Source organism: Budorcas taxicolor, chromosome 2 (genome assembly GCF_023091745.1).
Source record: "Budorcas taxicolor isolate Tak-1 chromosome 2, Takin1.1, whole genome shotgun sequence".
In the NCBI taxonomy this organism is placed as follows: domain Eukaryota; kingdom Metazoa; phylum Chordata; class Mammalia; order Artiodactyla; family Bovidae; genus Budorcas; species Budorcas taxicolor.
In genome coordinates, this window is record NC_068911.1 from 113,973,692 (window position 1) to 113,998,420 (window position 24,729).

A 24,729-nucleotide genomic window follows, 5' to 3' on the forward strand; every position below is an offset into this window, starting at 1 on the left:
CACAATGCCAAAAGTGTTGTATGCTCACTTCACGCAAGTTTAAATTCAAAGACACTCACAAATGCACTTTAAACTAGCTTATTTTCAGGTTCTAATTAATATCTTTTTTTTTTTTAAAGGAATACAAAAACCATTCGACCTAAAACAAAAGCCATAATGCAAAACACCCAAACTCACTTACCTTTAAATGGTTTATAAGGAAACAAAATCACACACAACCATTTAAGAAAAACAAACTAAGGGACCCTGCTCTGCCCTCACTCACAGTTCACCCCACTTGCTGGGTTGTGTGCTGGCTTCTGCCCTTGTCTCAAGCCTCCACTTCCACTCTCCCTCCCAATCCCTTATTCAACCTCCTACTGGCCTTATACGCATCTGGCAAGGCAGGGAACAGAAGCCCCCCTGGTGGGCACTGTCACTAGGGCCTCCCTTCCATGGACCCAGCTAACAACCGCTAAGCCTCACCCCAGCAGCTCACCTCCCCTGCTCCTGGGCATCGGCGCCCTGAGCGGAGTTCTGCGTATACTGTGCTGTTCTCCTGTCTCCTGCTACCGTTCTATCCACTCCTCACATCTCAGCTTTAAAGCCACCTTTTCCTCTGAAGCCTTCTCAGACTTCACTTTGGATGCTTTTGGTCATTTCCAAAAGTCAGTTCCAGTCAAATCTGAAAATCTCAATCTAGGACCAGTGCTTTGCCAGACATGTGATGAGTGTGAAGGGAAACACACACTTGGGCACAGGATTTCTCAGGACTGGGCTGACAAATCACAGGCTTAGTTTATAGTTGGGTCTAGTGTACAGAGTAGTTTGGATAGTAGAAGGTCAGGGTTTAGATTCTTCACCCTGATGACAGCCAGTTCTGTGACATGGGGGAAACTGCTTCACCTCTCTGAGCTTATCTGTACCACCATACCTGTACCACTGACACGGGATTATAGACATGATCTCAAGCCCTGTTTAAACAGCTTCCATATGATTTCTATAAATTACCACTGACGGTATAGGAGGGTTAGAAGGAGACACAAACTACAGGCTGTGTAGTTTGCGTTGGACACTAAACTACACCAGCGCTCTGCCCTGGCTGATCTATCCCTGCGCCTGTATGTGTTCCCCTACTTTCTGATCAGCAATCATATCCAGCTGCCTGTTTGCATGTCTGCATCCTTCTCCAAGAAAATGCAGAAATCAAGAACCCAAATGTATCACCTGTCCTTGCAATAGGCTGTCTTATAACTGGAGAGACCAGAAGTCATTGCCGGGTACACTGTGCCCATCCACAGATCGACAGGCCCATAGTGCAGGAGATCAAAGTTCAATTCTGAGTGTCCACCCAAATCCTGTACAAGACCTTACGGCAGACTCTGTGAACTGGCTTAGTCATCTTTCTATACTGTACAGGCCAGAAAACCAACAGCTCTATTTTCCACATTCTCTTGTACCCAGAGTTCTGAATACTATTTAAGTTCCATCAATGAGATGTTATTGGTGGAGTTTTGAATGTGCAACAGTTAGAGCAGGAAACTGAGAGCATAAGGGGTTCACTGTGCTCATGGGGATCACAGCAGAAGTAACCTGATTCTGGGCCAGAAGCTGTGACAGTGGTTTTCTGATCTTGGAAAAAGCGGGTGGCTCTTTTGCCAGCAGCTGTGGTACCAGCTTCCCAGAACCAGAGGCTACCTGCCAGCTTCTTGACCACAGAGGCAGCAGCAGCATCCTCGGCAGCCCAGATCTACTGCGATGCTTGGGCAGCTCAGTCCAGATCACATGCCTTAACTCTTCCCATCCACCCCTGTAATCAATTCCTTCTGCTGGACCTAGTGGGCAGGTGCTGAGTCCTGAACCAGGGACTCAAACCAGCTGACCAACAGAGGGTCTCTCCAAAGTTTCCCACTCCTTGAACTGTCCTTGCACCCCGGGTATTCTTTTGTTTCCCAGGCCTTCATTCTCTGGAGACCTTTAAGGGCAGAAGACATACCCTCAGACAGGCAGGCCTTATCAAAGATCCAGGAACTTTATGGATTTTCCAAATAAAGAAGTAAACAACTAAATATGAGTAAATTCAATTCCCAGGTCCAAGCTACTTCTCCTTAAACACAGAAGCTGAGGAAGACTTTTCTGACCACCCCAAACTAGGCTTCTGTGCCTGTCCACCTGTATGCTCTCACTGATTCCTCCTCTAACTGCTGCACTTTCGAAACTCCAGAAAATGTGTCTCAAGGGCAGAACCTAAATAGTATTAACAACTCTAGGTGCAAGGGAATACGGAAAATAGAGTTGCTTGTTTTCTGGCCTGCACAGTATAGAAAGGATGCTGGATGTTGACTAAGTAAAGTCTCGTACAGGATTTGGGTAGACATGTCCTTCTGTGTTGACGCCAAAAAAGCACCTGCACTCACCCCACAGGGTACAATTATTCTGTATCATATGCACTCTGTCTGTTGAGCCCTGGAGGGGAGGAAATCTTCTCCACTCACTTTTTTTCTCTATACTTTTAAAGTTGAGGTTTAATTCATACAACATAAAATTCACCATTTTAAAATGCATATTTCAGCAGTTTTTAGTGTATACACTACTTTGTGTAACCACTGCTGCACCACACATATAACTTTAGTATTCACCTACCCAAGTTATTCCAAACATATTTAAACATACTCAAATAACTAAAGCGTGTATTTAAAAATTTAACTTCATTATTAAGATTCTGTTTCTAAGCCACACTAGTTACACTGTAAGTGTTCAACAGTCATAGGTGGCTAGTGACCACTACATTGGACATCATCATTCTAGAAAACAAACATTCTAGTCTTCTTCCCTGGGGCACATTAAGACAGATATCAAATTATCTGGAACCCAGAACAAATCAGGGACATAAAAGCCCTGAATACTGAAGACAATGGATTCTGTTCTTTGTTCATTCAATGAACATTTACTAAACACCTTCTGTGAACATGTCATGGGCCTTCAGAAGGGACACAGGTTAGGAGAGATATGTTACATGCACTTAAAATGCACTTCCTCACTGGCAGTTTCATAGTGTGGTTAGGTGTGTAAGTTAGCTCCTAAAAGTTTACTGAACCCATAATATAATTGAAATATTATAAAGACACCATTGTGTTTCAGTCTAAAATCAAAACTATGAGTCTTGTTTTTCCAACAACACAGTATTTAAAGAAATATACCTAAACATGTTTTTAACAAGACATACAGTCCTTAAGGCCCTCAGCACAGTTGTCCAGGTTCAAAATCTACCCTTGAGCAACTGAAAGTCAAAAAAGGGAGGAGAAACTGAGATGCTGGTCTCAAAGCCAGATGTTTTGTGGACCTAGGCTGAGTGACCTTTAACTGCAAAGAGGATACACTGTTTTCAGACCTACTTACTTAACAGTCAAAATATTTTCCCTCTCATCAAGAGGAGAAGTGAAGAGGAAAACAGGCACTGACAACAAATGAGGGATTTAGAGTCCTGGGGGGGGGGGGGGGGTGCCAACTAAGGGATGCCACAATGGTGAGGGAGAGGCTGGGAAGAGCAGAGTGAGTCCCAGAACCAGCAGGGGGCCAGCCCTGCTTGATGAGGAAGGGAAGCAAAGAGGGTAAGGCTTCTCTTAAATGGGCTGGATGGAGGACTAGAACTGGGGGGGATGAGAACACAGGGACAAGGAAACTGAAAAGAGGCTCAGGATAGGATTCTCATTTGAATCCAAAAGCTCGTATTTATGAGCATCTGAGAACCAAAATCTGCTGCTGCTAAGGAGAATGAAGATGATGGTGGTGGTGGTGAAGACGATGCTGCTGCTGATGACGTGGTGGTGGCGGTGATAACATCTAATAGTTGACATTTACTGTTTTCTACATGGAACAGACTGTCAAAGTCCCTCATAAAGACACTGTTATATGACCCTCATCTAATGGGAAAGATCTCCATGCAGTGGAGAGCACTGACTAGACCCCTACGAGTCAAACAGCCAGATAGGAGGATAGGGGCCTTCCCAAGGGAGGGGAATAAATGAACCACTTCTCTGGGCTGTAAGTTTCATCCAATTTGCTCTCTCAGTTGTAATAACTCTTAAGTTGTTCAGTCTCGGAGCAAACAAAAAAGACTGGGCCTGTCTTCCTACGACCAAGAACCAAATTCTCACCAGAGGCTCAAACAACATTTTTAGATAATGATGATGACATGCTTTTGGAGTCCCACAGACCTGAGCTCAAGTCCCAGTTTGAGGCTCTTACTAGTTAACAGTTGACCTTGGGCAGGTTACTTTTTAACCTCTGTGAATGCTGTCTTCATCATTCTCAAAAAGGGGAATGAACTGAATAAACCACCAGAATTCCCCACCTTCACAAATTCACCCTCCCCTTATCAGAAAAGCTAAAAAAAAAAAGAAAGAAAGAAAAATACCCCATCTCCTAAAAAACAACAACAAAGAAAGCCTTCACCAAGCAGCTACCCCAGGCTTAGAAACCAGGAGCCAGCATGACCCCACCAACAAGAACTAAGGTGAGTACTGAGACGCATATTGGATATTGGAAAAAAAGAAGGTATGAACCATATAAACTAACAAAAACACATTTCCCTGAGTTGCTTTTGGCTCTAGGACATGTGAGACTCACAGAGGCTGTCTCCCCAGCTCTGGCTCCTGTGGACCAGCACAGCCTTGTCTGCCCTCTTGCAGCTGGGGGTGGCTAGAAAGCCCCCATCACAGTGTCCAGTTGCACAAGGTCCCACACCTCAAAGGACCCCCCACTTGGTTGTTGTTGCCATCATGAAATTCTTAATGGTTAATCATTACTTATAACTCTTAACATGGGACCCTGCATTTTCATTTTATATTGGCCCCTGCAAATTATGGAGCTGGTCTGGAGGTGCCTGATTCAGAAGAGGAGTTCAATTCACAGCAGCAAATGGTGAGCATGGGGCAGCCCTCACATCTAGATAAGGGCCAGAAATAACTTTCTTTTAATGAAACAGACTAGCTTCCATTCTTAAGAGCCAGCATTACTCTCTCAAAAACAAACAAAAAGTAGCAATTGCAATTCCATTTGAGAGATGGAATTAGTAAGGCAATTAAACCTTAATTTCCTGCTGGTTCTCTCCGGCATCCTAGAGGGAGAAGCCACAGATGCTCACTCGGAGACACTAGCGGCAGTGCCCTTAGCTCCAGCCCCCCAGTGAGGGCTGGGTTATGAGCAGAGCAACACACAGCAACCACTCAAATGAGAGGGGAGGAAAGCACCAGGAGACATACTCACATCAAGGAATCAGTGACCCTAAGTAGAAAATGCAGGACATAAAGGAAGGTTAATACTCAGAGTCAAGCAAAAAAAAATTCAACGAGGAAAGGCACTTCCGTGTGTTTAAGTGAAAACTGAGGCCAGAAGAATTTTTTTTAAATTAGAGATATTTTTAAGAAGTGACAAAACAACTTCTAAATTCTTCATTTTTCTGGTCAGGACAATTCACAGGAAACCAAAACTAGTATCTAACACAAAGTGAAGCTGCTTTAACTGAGGTTTCCCTGAAGATGTTTACAAATGGCAGGGACAAGGAGGGCAGCCCACCCAAGCCTCCATGAACACCCCCACATGCCTTGACTCCCCGAGGAGGGCAGAGCTGGGGTGAAGGAGGAACTTCAGAGATCAGGCTTCTACCACCATCAGGGAAGCTACCCACAGAAACTGGACTCATTTAACACCGGAGGGAAAAGTACTCGGTGTCGGAAATCTCGGGCCCAAAATTGTAAACTTGACCAGGTGAAAACCAACCAAGTTCATCCCAATGAAGTAATTTAAATCAGCTTTTCTTTTCAACGGTTTTATCAAATAGACAATTATAGACAGGGCCCCCTTCGTTACCGGCCATATTCCAAAAGCGTGGCATGGATCCGCGACTCTTCATCTAGCAGCTCCTCTGCTCCCTGCTGGCGTTTGTATTTCCGACGAGGTTTGTAAGCATCCTAAGAAGTGGATGAGGTGGAGAATTACCGAGGGTGAAGAGGCGAGTCTGGCCTCTCAGGGGCGGGCCTTGCTCCCCATGGTGGTGGGTGTACAGCTCCCCTGCAGGTACACAGCCAGCTGGGGTGGCTGCCTTCAAGGCGGCTGCCCTTTATTTTATGTTGTAGCAAATACTTCCACCCAAGCCACTATTGTCAACTTTGTTTTATCTTGGCTGGGGCTTTTTCTATCCTATGATGCTTTAATATTTCATGCCGTCAAATTCATCAATCATCTTTTTTCCTAACTCAGGGACTGGTTTATATGTTACTTTTATAGATTATATTTAGCCTTTTAATCTATTTAGAATTTCTTCTGGTATAGTGATAAGTTGGTATGTATAGATATATTTTTCTCTGAATGGAAAACTAAGAATCCCAACATCATAAATTTAATAGTCTATCCTTTTCTTGATTTAAAATGGCAAACATATATACACATAAAACATGTACCAATATTATCCTCTGCACTTCTTGTTTAATGAGTATCCTGTATCCATTGTTCTTTTTCAAATTTCCTGGACATTCTTACACATTTTCTCTTCCAAATGAATTGCAGTATCAGCTTGTCAAGTTCATTATGAACAACTGTTGAGCTTGGATTAGAATCACACCAAATTTATAGATAACTTTGGGAAGATCCAACATCTCTATAATACTGAATCTTGCCTTGAAAAGCAAGATTTATCTCTATTTAAATCTGTTTCATCCTTTAATAAAATTTTCCAGAAAGAAATACAAATTTTTCCCAGTCCCTACATATACAGACCTTTCTACCATCCAGAGACATAAAACTGCAACAATCACCGATATAGATGTTAACCTAGTATACTTAAAAAAAAAATTCTTTCATGGCAAAAGAAATCTCAAATTCTTAAACTCTAATACCAAAAAAGGGGAGTTGAAATAAATCCTTCAGAGATATATCTATTTTTACAGAAGTGTTTGAGGTTTATCCTCAAAAAAAAAAAAAAAAAAACATAAAACACAAAATGCATTATAAACTTCCAATGACTTTTAAATTATTAGAGTATTATTTAGTTATAAATATAGAAATAAATATAGATCCATCTTGTGTAGGACACATACTGAAATTGCACATATATATATTTTCTAAACAAAGTATATGGCATGTAGTAGGTGCTCAATTAATTTAGGTCGTCACCCTGAGATGACCTGGTTTACCATTCTACCCCAAATATACGTCCTTCTTGACTGCCAACTGGCATCAAATAATACCTTAATAATATTTGTTCAGGGCTCTAGGTATAAGTAGGCAGTTGTTTGTGCAAGGTATTTCAGTTTGCTCCTGGATCTTTTCTTTCCCACTGGCAGAGTTTGCTTGGTGGCTCAGATGGTAAAGACTCTGCCTGCAATGTGGGAGATCCAGGTTTGATCCCTGGGTCAGGAAGATTCCCTGGGGAAGGTAATGGCAACCCACTTCAGTATTCTAGTCTGGGAAACCTCATGGACAGAGGAGCCTGGTGGGCTACAGTCCATGGGGTCACAAACAGTTGGACATGACTGAAGCGACTCAGCACATACACATACATAAAATCTCCACTTGGACATCAGCAGGACAAGCGCTACTATCTGGTTTCTCCAGACCATGGTATTTTTAGGCTAATCAAAATTGTTCCCCTCTTGATAATTCTGGTTAACTATTATCATCTCACTTTTTATTAAGAAAAGTTTCAAGCATACAGAAAAACATCCTTTCTGTAACATCTATAATTTCAACTATTTTGTGAAAAAGAAATGAAACAGGTTCTGGGATGATCCTGGAGGGTTGTTATAACTCACTGCCACAAGTATTCCTGTTTGCTGCTGGTGCTTACATGAACATGAATAGGAAGCTATAAATAACAAATCAGATTTATGGGGAAATGAAAACCATAATAAACTGGTATGACATCAGTTACTGTGTACGATTTAATTTCCATGGAGCTCTACTATTACAGCAGCACTATATAATTGAGCTTAACTGCTACCTTCCTTAGTTACCATTCATAGAATCAATGACCCAGACAGGAAGTTGGGCTCTTCTAAAAAAGGACTGACTCCAAAACAATAGCATACTTGAAACCAACAGCACAAGGACCTTTTATTCAGCCAAACAATGACAACATTGGCCTTTGTGCAATTATTCCTTATACTTTAAAGCACCTCATACACATCTCACTTTTTGCATTTTATAACTACACTGTGGGCAGAAGCACAGTAGATGCTATTACCTCCACCTTGCTACTAAAGAAGCAGAGAACAAATAATTTGTCCAGGATTGCTCGAATAGGTACCCAGGTTGCTAGTCCCAAGGTTTCCTACTATACTAACTTGCCTCAGCCACTAGTCACTTCAGCTGAGCCATCTCACGAGACTAGACAATGTGAAGAGGCCACATGGATCATTACAATGGTTTGCTTGAGTAAAGGACCTATATGTTCCCAGGCCAAGTATAAAGAACTATTACTACGTCACCCTTTAAAGAAATGAGTCAGGAACACTGATGTCCTGTCTCTGTCATTAACAAGCTGTATGACCCTGGGACCCAGTTTCCCTCAACGGACCTTTTTCCATATCTGCACAATGAGGGGTGGACTAACAGATTTTGAAGGAGACTCCTAGTCTCTCATTCTTTGTGTTCTTTTAACCCTGAAAAGATGAGTTGGTAGCATAATTCCATCAGTAATTTAAAGTCAGAGGTTATTTTTTAACTATTCTTTCTAAAAAACATGACATCAACTTCTTTTTGGCCATTCAGTTCAGTTCAGTTCAGTTCAGTTGCTCAGTCGTGTCTGACTCTTTGCGACCCCATGAATTGCAGCACGCCAGGCCTCCCTATCCATCACCAACTCCTGGAGTTCACTCAAACTCACATCCATCGAGTCAGTGATGCCATCCAGCCATCTCATCCTCTGTTGTCCCCTTCTCCTCCTGCCCCCAATTCCTCCCAGCATCAGGGTCTTTTCCAATGAGTCAACTCTTCACATGAGGTGGCCAAAGTACTGGAGTTTCAGCTTTAGCATCATTCCTTCCAAAGAATACCCAGGACTGATCTCCTTCAGAATGGACTGGTTGGATCTCCTTACAGTCCAAGGGACGTCAAGAGTCTTCTCCAACACCACAGTTCAAAAGCATCAATTCTTTGGTGCTCAGCTTGGTAGTAATAGTAATTGTTATCACTTATTGAATGTGTGGTATGTGTCAGGCATATACTGCTCTATATGCGCTACCCACTTGACCTTCACATCCATGAGGGCAGTTATCTTTGTCTTATGTATACAGATGATGGAACAGGCACAGAGGTTAGACAGCTTGTCCATGGTTACAAATGCAATAAATGAAAGAGAAGACTTCAGAACTGAGACTCTCAAGCACTTGCATGATGTGTCCTGCCTCAACTGTGATCACCCTTCATGCTGGACCCTGATCATCTGCTCAGCATATGGCAAAGGAAACATGAGTGTCGTTGGGGTTAAAAAGTTAAGGTGACCCCTCTGTAAAGCAGAGACTTGCATACAGTGAGTGGCCCAGCTCTCCACTTTGCAGAGAACCTGACTTGGCTACAAGTCAGGTTCACCCATCAGAGCCATTCCTCTGGGTCACATTCCAAATGGCAGGGAAGGGGTGGGAAGAGTTCAGCTGTGTCCACAACAACGCCCCAGTCACTGCCCCTCAGCTACAGCAGGCGACCCCTTCATGAAATAACCAGTGGGCAGCAAGACAGCCACCGACAGCCACTGCCCTCCAGAGCTCCAGGGGGCCGGACCACACCATACTCTGCAGGAAGCACATCTCATTTTCCCAGAGCTCACCTGACAGCCCCAAACTGACTCTAACAGATAACTCCGCCCACCAGTCGCTGAACAAACACTGCCTTCCACCTAAAGGGGCTCCGCTGATGTCCCCACCAGCAAGCACAGGGCCCTAAAACATCTCCTAGGAAAAAATTATTCTGAGACAAACAGGTTTGTCTTCATTTTCGCATTAATAAAACCACCACTACCACCACCACAAAAACGAAGCCCCTGGGAACTGAGTGGAGGGAATGATGAGATGGATGGATGGTAGTCATGTCTGTGGGTAGGTAAGTTAGCTGGGGAGGAAGGTTTTCTCCAGACATCCCCTAAATCTTGTTCGTTTGCTATTCTCTCTTACAAGAGCTCTGCGGTGCGGGTCTGTGTTCTGCTGTGAGGTTTAGCGTAAGTCCCACTTCAGACCCCCTTCAAACTGTATCAAACAGCTTAACTTGGTGGGTAAGAAAGAGGCTGCTGTTTTGTACACATGAGCCAAGATGGCTTCTGTATATTGACTCCTAGGTTTATTTCTTCACAGCATGCTGAGACCCACTGCTCAAAACCCTCCAACTCTTTACATACCCAATTATTCACAAGATGCCCCAGTAAGCAGAGTTTTAGCCGTTTACAGCCTGTCCACACTGCATGCTCGGCAAAACTGCCCCATCATTTCTGAACCACAGATAGGAGAAGCCCAAGACTATAAAAACTCCAGATTGCAGCTGCCCTCAAATATCTCTAACCCACCAGGGGCTTCCTGCCCCAGCCCTGCCCTGGGTTCCCTTGCTTTCTTTCCTCCCCTTCTGGACTGTGGCCCCCGTGCCTAGGCCTCAGGATGGCTGCACACTGCGAGAGCCTCCCCACCCTGCAGGCAAACCTCTTAAAGCATTGCCTAAATAGAGCCTGAGGTGCTACTGACCCTGACCCATCACATCTTTCCCCCTGATGAGCCCTAAAGTCCCCTGCATCCCTTACAGCTGCAGTGTCCCTACTTTCAGCCCACACTCTAGAATGCAGCTGGGCACACAGTGAATGCCTAGTTATTAACGCTATTACTGAATGAACATATGGAGTCAGACAGACAGGGTTTAATCCTTGCCCCTTTGCTATCTGTCTGGTTTGGGGCAAATTAACCCCTGAGGTTTACCATCTGTGAAACAGGTATATGGAGAGAGACAGAAGGATTAGTCAATCTATCTGTTTAACATATCTGACACAAGGAGATCCAGCCAGTCCATCCTAAAGGAGATCAGTCCTGGGTGTTCACTGGAAGGACTGATGCTGAAGCTGAAACTCCAATACTTTGGCCACTTGATGCAAAGAGCTAACTCACTTGAAAAGACCCTGATGCTGGGAAAGATTGAGGGCAGGAGAAGGGGAAGACAGAGGATGAGACGGCTGGATGGCATCACCGACTCGATGGACATGGTTTGGGTGAACTCCGGGAGTTGGTGATGAACAGGGAGACCTGCAGTGCTGCGGTTCATGGGGTCGCAGAGTCGGGCATGACTGAGTGACTGAACTGAACTGACACACATTAAGGGTTAAGATATACATACATGTGTGTTTTTGCTGCTATTAATAAAATGTACCAATACATATTTTTCTTATGTTGCCATATGTATATTTTACGTCCTAGGTGGAAAGGCCCTCCTCGTGGTGTTTCCCATGGAAGAGCACAGTGGAGTTTTAAATTATATAGTCTTTTAGGGGACCGAAAAGAACTCTTTTTTTTTTTTTAAATTCTGTCCCCTCTGGTCTCATACAAAATTCTAAACATTACCAAAAAATGCTCAACAAACCATAACTAAACATATTTTGGGGGGCTCTGGATAAAGTTTCACAGCTGCTCTTTACTAAAGGCTGAGACGGAGCAAAAGACCTCACTGCACAGGCCCCAGGTACTTCATGAATATGTAAGGCTGACAGCTCAGAAAATGAGGAAGTAATCTGTAAAACAGCACATAAGGTGAGACACATAAGCAATTATGATGCTGAAGTGGAAGGGGTAAGGGGAGGACTGTCCTGGGTGGCAACAGTTTCATTTTTTCATATCCTTTGAAAATACCACCTCCCATCAAGCAGGCTTTCTACAAACCAGTCAGTTATTCTATAAAACGGGGATATGACGAAGTCAAGAAAAGAATACATTTCAAAGGCGAAGCAGAAGTACTGGGAATAACCCCTAGGAGGAAGTAAAATGAGGCCAAGACAAAAAGAGCTCAGAAGTTAAAAGTTCACACAACAACCTTTCTGCCAGGCAATCTAGCAAGAGGTCCTACAGACTGGGGCATAACCTCTGAACCAATTTCACTTCAAGGAAATGTAACCCAAACAAATAATTAAAGATGAAAAAAAGTTAGCTATGGGGATGCCCTACATAATAGCCAGAAAAAAAAAACCAAACAAACCCCAAACCAAAGAACAAAACAAAACCCAAAAAAACAAACTAAGCTAGTTAAATTAGTACCACACAATGTGTAATGTTCAACCACTAAAAATGCTGCGGGGGCTTATTTACTGGCATGGAAATATAACCTTGATTATATTCTTGAGCAAAACAAGCACACAATAAAACAGAATATACAGTACCATGCTATTTTTTTTGTAATCTCTAATTCTCTATATTAATATCCGTAACTCTTATATTTCCTACTTATCAGTGGTTATCCCTGGCTGGTGGTACCATGGGTGATTTAGTCTTTGTACTCTTTCTCCATTTTCTAATTTTTCCTTATTATTACTATAGCACTAGTATATAAGAAAAACAATATTTTGTAAAATTAAAAATCATGCACCAAAAAATACAGATGAGCCACACAACCAAGGACAAGGGCAGAAAATTGGAACAGTCCTACAAAGATGGATAAAGACAAGAATAAGCTAAAAATTTTTGAAAAAATTAAAACATTTAATATTTATTTTTGAAAGGATGTTATATCTAAGCAAGAGTAAAGTCTGCTTGTTGAGGCACAATGAAACATGTTAATAGATGGGAAAAAAGGCAACACAACACAACCATCTCCACTTGGCATCCATTCTCCAGCTAGACAAACGGTCTTCAGTGGGGCAGGCACAGCAGATGCCCTCGTAAGGGCAGCGCACCCAGCCACTCTGCATGCATTTGACTCTCTGGGACCCTGATGACTACTATCCCAAGGTCCTGAAATCAGTCAGGAACATTACTGCAGAGTTAGTGTCAGGGATACGTGAGAAATAAGACACCAGGTGAAGAGTGAGAAAACTAGAGAAGCACCAGCACCTGTTGTGTCTGAGGAGTCAGATGAAAAATCAAAACCTGGCTGCCTCTTCTCAGCTCTGCAACTGTGCACGGATTTTACTAGCTTTTCTCAGTTTCAACTTCTTATAAAATGGAAAAATAACACCTAAGTCCTTGAGTGTTGATGAGAACTAAATGAGATAATGCTTGTAAACCTAACTATATGCCAAGCACACAGGAGGCATGCAATCAGTACATGGTAGCTGCATTCATCTTTTATAAAAGGCTGGCTCTAGAAACCTGCCACCATATGTTAAACTGAATTATAATCCTTAATTTATCATTCAAAATTTAAATTTGGGATTCTACAGAATAGACTGGCCTATAAGGGGCAGGTAAGAAACAGTGATGAGCCATGTGGAGGGCAGAACTGGGGAGGAGAAGAAAACATCCTTCAGAACCTGACACTTGCAAAGAACCACACCCTGGTAATGTAAGAAAGACTTCATTCCTTTTCCTTGCTTCCCTGGTGGCTCAGACAATAAAGAACCTGCCTGCAATGTGGGATGCCTGGGTTCCATCCCTGGGTTGGGAGGATCCCCTGGAGAAAGGCATGGCAACCCACTCTAATATTCTTGCCTGGAGAATCCCATGGACAGAGGAGCCTGGTAGGCTACAGTCCATGGGATCGCAAAGAGGTGGACACGACTGAGCAACTTTCACACTTCACACTCATTTCTTTTACAAGGGGAGGGACTCTCCGTGAGGAGAGTGACTAGAAACAAAACCCAGCAAGCTGTTCTATGTCTTACAGGGGTCACAAGAAGATAACTGGGATGCACACTTGACTGTCTGACAAGTTCCTGGGACTCTCATTCCAAGGCTGCAAGGAAGCATGTGCAGAGCTGTGGGTGAGCAGGAAGGAAATTAATGGCAACAGGGTTCAATTAAGAAACCTAAGAAGGCAGCATCTGGAAGTAAGAAGTACTTTCAGTAGACAAAGAAGAATATAAACAAACAAAACCCAAAGGCCACCTCTGGCCATCCATAAATATTCTTTATCATTACAACAGTAATGTAACACCAGATGGTCAATACAGAAAACAGACTGATTATATTCCTTGCAGCCAAAGATGGAGAAGCTCTATATAGTCAGCAAAAACAAAACCAGAAGCTGATTGCGGCTCAGATCATGAACTCCTGATTGCCAAATTCAGACTTAAATTGAAGAGGCAAAAACCACTAGACCATTCAGGTATGACCTAAACCAAATCCCTTATGATTATACACTGAACGTGACAAAGATTCAAGGGATTAGATCTGACAAACAGAGTGCCTGAAGAACTATGGACGGAGGTTCATGACATTGCACAGGAGGCAGGTATCAAGAAAAAGAAATGCAAAAACAAATGGTTCTCTGAGTAGGCCTTGCAAATAGCTTTGAAAAAAAGAAGAGGAAGAGAAAAGCAATGGAGAAAAGGAAAGATAAATGCATTTGAATTCAGAGTTCCAAAGAATAGCAAGGAGAGATAAGAAAGCCTTCCTCGGTGATCAATACAAAGAAACAAGAGGAAAACAAGAGAATGGGAACCACTGGAAATCTCTTCAAGAAAATTAGAGATACCATGAGAACATCTCATGAAAAGCTGGGCACAATAAACGATAGAAATGGTATGGACCTAACAGAAGCTAAAGATATTAAGAAGAGGTGGCAAGTATACACAGAAGAACTACACAGAAAAGATCTTCATGACCCAGATAACCATGATGGTGTGATCACTCACCTAGAGCCAGACATCCTGGAATGCGAAGTCAAGTGGGTCTTAGGAACCATCATTACGAACAAAGCTAGTGAAGGTGATAGAATTCCAGTTGAGCTATTTCAAATCCTAAAAGATGATGCTGTGAAGGTGCTGTACTCAATATGCCAGCAAATTTGGAAAACTCAGCACTGGCCACAGGACTGAACAGGTCAGTTTTCATTTCAATCCCAAAGAAAAGCAATGCCAAAGAATGTTCAAACTATTGCACAATTGCACTCATCTCACACACTAGCAAAGTAATGCTCAAAATTCTCCAAGCCAGGCTTCAATAGTACATGAACTGAGAACTTGAAGATGTTCAAGCTGGATTTAGAAAAGGCAGAGGAACCAGAGATCAAATTGCCAACATCTGTTGGATCACTGAAAAAGCAAGAGAGTTCCAGAAAAATATCTACTTCTGCTTTATTGACTACACCAAAGTCTTTGACTGTGTGGATCACAACAAACTGTGGATAATTCTTAAAGAGATGGGAGTACCAGACCACCTTACCTGCCTCCTGAGAAATCTCTATGCAGGTGAAGAAGCAACAGAACTGGACATGGAACAACTGACTGGTTCTAAATCGGGACAGGAGTATGTCAAGGCTGTATATTGTCACCCTGCTTATTTAACTTATATGCAGAGTACATCGTGAGAAATGCTGGCCTGGATGAAGCACAAGCTGGAATCAAGATTGCTGGGGGAAATATCAAAAACCTCAGATATGGAGATGACACCACCCTTATGGCAGAAAGAGAAGAACTAAAGAGCCTCTTGATGAAAGTGAAAGAGGAGAGTGAAAAAGTTGGCTTAAAACCCAACATTCAGAAAACTAAGATCATGGCATCTGGTCCCATCACTTCATGGCAAATAGATGGGGAAACAGTGTCAGACTTTATTTTGGGGGGCTCCAAAATCACTGCAGATGGTGACTGTAGCCATGAAATTAAAAGACACTTGTTCCTTGGAAGAAAAGCTATGACTAACCTAGACAGCATATTAAAAAGCAGAGACATTACTTTGCCAACAAAGGTCTGTCTAGTCAAAGCTATGGTTTTTCTAGTAGTCATGTACAGATGTGAGAGTTGAGCACCGAAGAATTGATGCTTCTCAACTGTGGTGCTGGAGAAGACGCTTGAGAATCCCTTGGACAGCAAGGAGATCCAACTAGTCCATCCTAAAGGAAATCAGTCCTGAATATTCTTTGGAAGAACTGATGCTGAAGCTCCAATACTTTGGCCATGTGATGTGAAGAACTGACTCATTTGAAAAGACCCTGATGGTGGGAAAGTTTGAAGGCAGGAGAAGGGGATGACAGAGGATGAGATGGTTGGATGGCATCACCGATTCAATGGACATGAGTTTGAGTAAGCTCCACAAGTTGGTGATGGACAGAGAAGCCTGGCGTGCTGCAGTCCATGGGGTTGCAAAGAGTTGGACACGACTGAGCGACTGAACTGAACAACAGTAAATGTACTGGCAGTCAACTGAGGAGTAAGTTCACACATTTCAAAAAGGAAATAAACTAAGCAATTTGAACTATTAATCAAAGAAGACCTCCAATTTTTTCTCCATTTTCCTGTATCTTGATTTTTTAAAGAGCTGCAGACAGCATTTTATCTAGCATTTTATTGCATCCTGGCTCTGTCATCACCAATGTGACCTTGGGCAACCTAAATAACCAATCTGTGCCTTAGTTTCGTCAACTGTCAAAAAAAAAAAAAATACTATTACTTCATAGGGCTGTTGTGAGGATTAGATAAGTTACACACAAATGTTTAGAACAACGTTTGGACACTACATATTTGTCATTATCTCCTTAAATTCCTTTAAGAATTTAAGTCACGTTGCTAAGCAGAAGACAATTTTCTTTAAAAACTCCATTACACATGAAAAGAGGACATAATATGTCTCTAGAGGACTGAAATATTTAATAGGTAAAGGGATATCAGGCCCAGTTTCATTGACAGAATAATCAACAGCTACCCTGGCCTGTTTAATTCTTGGTGACACAGTCAAAAAATGTAATGTTTCTCACTCTCTCTTAAGGGCTCCAAGTGAGATTTACACATGAGGATATTCAATAAACATGAACGTTTTTTGTTTTTTGTTTTTTTTTTTTTTAACTTTTGGGCTTCCCCGGTGGCTCAGTGGTCAAGAACCTGCTCGCAAACGCAGGAGATGTGGGTTTGATCCCTGCGTCAGGAAGGTCACCTGGGGAAAGAAATCGCAATCCCCACCAGCATTCTTGTCTGGAAAATCTGAGGGACAGAGGAGCCTGGTGGGCTACAATCCATGGGCGTGCAAAGAGTCAGACATGACTTAGCAACTAAACAACAAATTTTTCATTTTACTGTTTTTGAAAAGGTGATAAGAGATTTAGTATAAAATTCAAATAGGACAGAGTTTATGGGGAAAAGAGAATTTCCCTTCCTCTCCTGCTCCTGGCTCCCCAGCTCTCTGTATCTGAGGTAACACTGTCATCTAATTCTCAGTTCTTTCCAGAAATGAAGCATCACTTAAAACAAGGGAAAGCAATAGCGCACCCAACCAACTGGTTATTATTTGTCATGAAAATGCGATCAGGAGAAATCTTTAACAGCATACGATGCTCTACCGGTGAGGAGGGAAAAAACTATAAATTTATATTCAAAGTATAATTCTAATTCACTATAAAAATACACATTAAAAACACAGAAGAAATCTGTCCAAAAGTGGCTGTTTCTGTATCGTTAGATTAAGGCTGACCTTTTTTCCTCTGATTGATCAACTTTTTCAAAGAAAACTTTAAAGATGTTCTAAACTCAACATCTATTTCACAACAAGGAAAAAAAAATTACTCTACTGTTTTATCATATATTCTTATTATTAACACTTAATACTGCCACCAAATCTGAAAACCACATCCAGCTTCAGAATGTAACTAAAAGGTTTTCCATACCTCACATTTCCCAAATGGAATTGTGGGAAGATACAAATTATAACCATAAGCTGACAAGACTTTTAAATGAGCATTTCATGTCTTTCATCCTCAAGCTACTGTTACTCTTTTCAGAGTAATCACCTGGGAAGATTACATATTTATTCTTAAAGTTAAAAAAAAAAGGGGGGGGGGCAAAATAATTCAATACATTATTTTCTAAAGAAAGAAGAACTTACACCTAGGCATTGAGGCTTCATTTTCATGTAGGAAGGGTGGGGGGGTGAGAAGTGGGTGGCGCTGACTAGGTTCTGCTGGGCTCTGGCCCTGAGTGTTTAGAGAAGGCCCAAAGCTCTCCTCTGGCCCTTGTGCTGGGTAACTGCGCATGTGGATACAGACCCTGTGGTTGAGGCACGCTGCAAATGGGACAAAGGTCATCTCAGAGTTTCCCACACAAAGCTCAGAAGCTGCCTTTCCAAAGCCACCAAGGCAGTGATAACCTCTGCATCAGTTTTAGTTCGTCATTTGTTCTCTAGAGCTACGTGAAGTTTGAAGCTTATAGTCACCACTGGCACAAATGAGGAAGGGCTCTGAGTCTGGAAACTACGGAAAACACAGGGCAGCGGCTGTGGCACGTTCTACCCTGAATGCCGGCATTAGATACTGGGCAAGCACAGCAGGCAGCACCTCCCTCACACACTGAGGTCAGCTGCTGGGCAATCCCCACAGACAGAAACCTCAGGGAGTGCTGGTAGCGGGGCGGTGGGGGCAGAGGCTTCTGCGATTTAAATCAAAGGGCTACTTGGAAGCTATGACCCTATGACTTTCCCTGACAGGAGAACTCGGGCAGGGAACTCACAGAGAGGTCAACAACTGTCCTGATGGCCTTTTCTTTCCTCCTGATGAAGTCATCATCCTGCAAGACAAGAATACACAGGGATGAAACAAATCCTGTGTAAAGACTGAAACTCAATTAGACTGCTCAGCAATCCGTCTTATAAACTGACTTCTCATCACAGCTTTGTCTGAAAAAGTCTCCATTTTCTAACAAATTGGAATACACTGAGCGTGAAAAAAGTAAGGGCCTCTGTTAAGGGCTCCAAAACAGATCCCTACAGCTGGTAAGAAAAAAGGGGACCACAGAGTGTAGAGGCGAAGACAAGTGTTCTCAGTCCAAATCTCTGAGTTCTGAGACCTCAGCAAGTTACCTCACCTCTAAGCCTCAGCTTCTCCAGGGGCAGGAGCGATCATAAGGATCAAGAAGCAGAAGGCATGTAGTGCTCTGGGACTGGAAAGCAGCAGGTATCTGACAGGAATCAGCAGTTACTGTTGCTGTCATTATCACTCAACTGCTACTACAGGTGTGTCATCCTAAGCAGAGAGTCTCTTGAAAAGCTTCATACAATTATACAGAAATATGCTCATGTTCTTGTAATTTAATAAAAGGTCTGGATCAGGTACCAAAATTGAGAGAAAAGGACAAAATTATAGAGCTTGGCACTCAGTGCCCATTCAAAGAGCGCAATTTAAATGAACCAGGAGGTCCAGTTTCAGTGCTGACCAGGTGGGCGCAGAGATGCCATACAGTTGCGTAGGAGCACAGGGGAGCCTGAGCTTACTCTGCTTCTTCCAGGGGGTCCCTAACTGTGCACTCAGGTTCTCAGCTGGACAAGGAAAGAGCAGAACACTGACCTCAGGCAGACTGTAAGTTTTCTGGAACTGGGATATGGAGTAGGAGCGGATGTAGTCACCCATCTCTTCTTTTGTTTCTATAGCTCGCTTCACCAGCCACTGGGGAAGAAAGTGCAGAAATGTGAGCTAATGGGGATGAAACGCGGCGAAGTAAAGGGTAAAGACCAACTCAGTGATGGCACAGGTCCTGAACCTGAATCACAGAACATGAAGTAACCAGGTGACAAGCAACCATCAATACACACTGCCCTGCAGGGAAATCAGCCGCTGGTCATCTGGATGCTGAGATCAGGCGGATTGCAGCTGACAGCCTCAGAGAGACCTCTGAGCCTTGCTCCAGGTGCCCAGGCCTCAGTTTCCTTCTCTGCTAAAGTGGAGGGCAGAGTATCATTTCCTTTCACCTCACAGAGCGACTGCAGGAGCAAATGAAACACAAGTACCAGATGGCTCTGTAAATACTGGAGCCCAACACAAACACAGCTGCTCCCCAAAGCTTCCTGCGTCTAATGGCAGACCTTAATGGAACTCTCTCCAACTTGTGCTGCTTGTGCCACAGACCAGAGGACGGAAAGAAAACCAGTGAGAATACCTAGTGCAACCCTTGTCTGATAGGTGAAAAAATCCCTTGGATATTCAGATTTGAGACCACGTGTACCAAGGATAAGCCTCAGACCTCAGATGTAGCTTAGCACTCACAGCATTCATACAACACTGTAAGGTAATGGGCACTGACCACGGTTTACAGAACTAGCTCAGAGAGACGACATTAATCCGTCTAGTGATCCATAGCCAGCAGCTGCTGGCCACAACCCGGAGGGTCCACCACCAGGACATGGCATGTCTGGGCTTCATGCAATGTTTCCCAGATCTACGGAGCTGACATGTGCAAGGAGCCACTCCTCATGTCTGCTGACTTACACCTCCAGGGAGCTGAAACATTTCCCTGCACACACCCACACCCCACAACCTGTGGAAGGCCCAGCCACTCTGAGCATGAGAATGCAAAGTACAAAGACAACCTTTACTTTTCCTCCTGACTCTGCACTCATTCCCATTATTACTGAAGACCTTTGTGCCATGCTCTCTTCAGGGAGCTACAACATTTCAGGGGAAGTTTCTATACAGCTGTTGTGCTGCCTCAGAAGGCACAGCTGCACACAGCACAGGGCTCCTGCTCAGGAATGGCAGGAAACTCAAGTAAAGGAAATGCCAGGAAGCAGTTTGCCCACAAAAGCAGTTCAGTTCAGTCGCTCAGTCGTGTCCGACTCTCTGCAACCCCATGAACTGCAGCACGCCAGGCCTCCCTATCCATCACCAACTCCCGGAGTTCACTCAGACTCATGTCCATTGAGTGAGTGATGCCATCCAGCCATTTCATCCTCTGTCGTCCCCTTCTCCTCCTGCCTTCAGTCTTTGCCAGCAGCAGGGTCTTTTCCAATGAGTCAGTTTGTTGCATCAAGTGCCCAAAGACTTGGAGTTTCAGCTTTAGCATCAGTCCTTTCAAAGAACACCCAGGACCGATCTCCTTTAGAATGAACTGGTTGGATCTCCTTGCAGTCCAAGGGACTCTCAAGAGTCTTCTCCAACACCACAGTTCAAAAGCATCAATTCTTCAGCGCCCAGATTTCTTCACAGTCCAACTCTCACATCCATACATGACCACAGGAAAAACCATAGCCTTGACTAGACGGATCTTTGTTGGCAAAGTAATATCTCTGCTTTTGAATATGCTATCTAGGTTGGTCATAACTTTCTTTCCAAGGAGTAAATGTCTTTTAATTTCATGGCTGCAGTCACCATCTGCAGTGAGTTTGGAGCCCAAAAAAATAAAGTCTGACACTGTTTCTACTGTTTCCCCATCTATTTCCCATGAAGTGATGGAACCAGATGCCATGATCTTCGTTTTCTGAATGTTGAGCTTTAAGCCAACTTTTTCACTCTCTACTTTCACTTTCATCAAGAGGCTCTTTAGTTCCTCTTCACTTTCTGCCATAAGAGTGGTGTCATCTGCATATCTGAGGTTATTGATATTTCTCCCGGCAATCTTCATTCCAGCTTGTGCTTCGTCCAGCCCAGCATTTCTCATGATGTACTCTGCATATAAGTTAAATAAGCAGGGTGACAATATACAGCCTTGACATACTCCTTTTCCTATTTGGAACCAGTCTGTTGTTCCACGTCCGGTTCTAACTGTTGCTTCCTGACCTGCATACAGGTTTCTCAAGAGGCAGGTCAGGTGGTCTGGTATTCCCATCTCTTTCAGAATTTTCCACAGTTTCTTGTGATCCACACAGTCAAAGGCTTTGGCATAGTCCATAAAGCAGAAATAGATGTTTTTCTGGAACTCTCTTGCTTTCTCGATGATCCAGCGGGTGTTGGCAATTTGATCTCTGGTTCCTCTGCCTATTCTAAAACCAGCTTGAACATCTGGAAGTTCACAGTTCACATATTGCTGAAGCCTGGCTTGGAGAATTTTGAGCATTACTTTACTAGCATGTGAGATGAGCACAATTGTGTGGCAGTTTGCACATTCTTTGGCATTACCTTTCTTTGGGATTGGAATGAAAACTGACATTTTCCAGTCCTGTGGCCACTGCTGAGTTTTCCAAATTTGCTGGCATACCGAGTGTAGCACTTTCACAGCATCATCTTTCAGGATTTGAAATAGCTCCACTGGAATTCCATCACCTCCACTAGCTTTGTTCATAGTGATGCTTTCTAACGCCCACTTGACTTCACATTCCAGGATGTCTGGCGCTAGGTGAGTGATCACACCATCATGATTATGCGGGTTGTGAAGATCTTTCTGTACAGTTCTTCTGTGTATTCTTGCCACCTCTTCTTAATATCTTCTGCTTCTGTTAGGTCCATATGATTTCTGTCTTTATCGAGCCCATCTTTGCATGAAATGTTCCCTTGGTACCTCTAGTTTTCTTGAAGAGATCTCTAGTCTTTCCCATTCTGTTGTTTTTCTCTATTTCTTTGCAATGATTGCTGAGGAAGGCTTTCTTATCTCTCCTTGCTATTCTTTGGAACTCTGCATTCAGATGCTTATACCTTTCCTTCTCTCCTTTGCTTTTTGCTTCTCTTCTTTTCACAGCTATTTGTAAGGCCTCCTCAGACAGCCATTTTGCTTTTTTGCATTTCTTTTCCATGGGGATGGTCTTGATCCCTGTCTCCTGTACAATATCATGAACCTCCGTCCATAGTTCATCAGGCACTCTATCAGATCTAATTCCCTTAAATCTATTTCTCACTTCCACTGTATATTCATAAGGGATTTGATTTAGGTCATACCTGAATGGTCTAGTGGTTTTCCCTACTTAAAGCAGTGCCCAGAAGTAACTCTAGGAGTACTCTTTTGTTGCTAGCATCCTCCATCTGTTTCTATCACTCCACTCCATCCCAACTCCAGACAGTAACCTCAGGCACTGACTAAAATCCAGGGGTGCAGGGGCTGAGGATCAGATGACATTTGGGGCTACTCCAGCCCCTCACCCACACCCCAGCATGGACCCTGTACATCTCAGGACGCTGACTCCTGCTCAACTCAGTTTCACTCTGCTTTCTTTCCCACCTAGAGATCCACTTTCTGGCCTTCATAGTTGTTGCCTTTTCAAATCTGCCTCTGTTAATTAGATCTACACTGAGTTATTACTTGGCTGGATCCTGGAGAACGTGCTCTGATGAGGAGGGCAAAGCCCACTGATTCACAGGATTCCCTTAGAGACACCATGGCTCTGTTTCAGAGTTCCCAACCTGAAGAGCTGAGGAGGGAGCCTCTAGGAGAGCCAAGCTCTGCCGCAGGGCCCTAGCCTTCAAGAAAAATATCTACCTTCACAGGATTCACATGCCTCATGTAGGAGAAAAACATGTGACCTGGAACATGTGACCATTTCCACTGTCCCGCTGCATTCAGAGTCGCCACAGCTGTGCCAAACGGCAAGAACTCGGGTGGTGGACCTAGACCCACACAAGAAAGCTGTTCAGCAGGTCCCAGCAGCCGGTCTACGCCTGTTCTCTCACTGGTGTCCAACGAAACAGGAAACAAAACCACAGGCATGTGGTGAGTTCCTCACAGTGCTAAATGTGCTCATTTGGAAAGACTGTTCTTTATTCTCAGAGTGAGGGTTAAATGGCCCAAGAAATGATAGAAAAAGCAAAGTAACTGTTACTTTTAACAATGTCCTTGCCTGCCAAAATACAGGTGGCAACCACAGATCAACCTCCATTTTTGCTTTAAAATTTTGCAGGTCCACAAAATTAAGAAGGCTGGTAACCATTAGCTGAGGCTTTCATGTCCAGCGAGGAAGCCCTCAGGCATTCCATTCAGAACACAGACCATCAGACACTCAGGATACCCAAACCAGCTGTAGAAAATCACCTTCACACTCTTCTCATATGTGGACTATCATTTTGGTCCTCCAACTTCTAGCACAGGACTGAGTAAAGTCTAGTCACAAGAGATTCAGGTTGAGGCGGAAAAGGCAACAACTTCACAATATGATAGCGTTGGAGGTTTCGGTAAGAATTTCCACAAGGTCCCTACTTCCTATTTTCACAAAAGGATGGGGGTACCATCCTCTAACGAACATACACATCAAATCCTGAGTTAAAGTACTAGCCTCAAATGTACAAATTTCATTTAGAAATTTCATAGTTAATTTGAAGTCTAGTTCAGGGGAAGATTCCCAGCAGCAGTAACTACCACAGAAACAACTACGTAACCCTTAGAAAGCACTGACTGAGACATGCCAGCCCTTCAGCCATGTGCTTTACACACAATAACTTATTCAACCTTCATTCAGTCAGGTAGCTGCTATTGTTATTTTCCACTTAACAGGTAAGAAGTGAAGACATCTGCCCAAGATCAGACAGCTGGAAAGTGGCAGAGTCAAGATTTGAACCCAGAGAGTCTCCAGAGTCCAGGATCTTAACCGCTACACTACATAACTTTCACAGAATCAATGAACTTCTCTAGCAGGGGCTGGGTGGCTGCACGGTGGTGGAGGGGGAAAGTTCAGGCTTAAGGACAAGGAAAAATTTAGAGGAATCTGCCTCTCCACTCACTAGTTCTCTGCCCGTAAGCCAACTGATAATCCACTATGAGTCGCACTTTTCTCAAATGTAAGACTGGGATTACAACAGATGCTTCAAGGAACTCTATTAGGACCTGAGGCTAAGTCCTAGCCATATAGCAGGCAACAAAGTGAGTCCTTGTACTCCTCTCTCTGTGGTATCCGGAGGAAAGGCTGAGGCACAAAAACCACACAGAACACAGGGACCTGTACAGCATAAGCCACTTCATTA

At 43.4% G+C, this 24,729-nt stretch overlaps 1 protein-coding gene across 3 annotated transcripts in view; it reads right to left on the reverse strand.

Annotated features, from left to right (window-relative positions):
• Positions 1 to 24,729, reverse strand: part of CCDC93 (coiled-coil domain containing 93) — a 108,781-nt gene that overhangs the window by 68,210 nt on the left and 15,842 nt on the right. For 2 of the 3 annotated variants that reach the window (XM_052657837.1, XM_052657830.1), the window contains exons 5-8: positions 19,420 to 19,518; positions 18,587 to 18,643; positions 5,851 to 5,951; positions 5,248 to 5,265 (exon numbers count right to left, since the gene is read on the reverse strand). In XM_052657837.1, coding sequence (XP_052513797.1) covers positions 5,248 to 5,265; positions 5,851 to 5,951; positions 18,587 to 18,643; positions 19,420 to 19,518 — 275 coding nt within the window. The remainder of the gene's footprint in view (positions 1 to 5,247; positions 5,266 to 5,850; positions 5,952 to 18,586; positions 18,644 to 19,419; positions 19,519 to 24,729) is intronic. The other variant, XM_052657845.1, reaches the window with a different exon arrangement.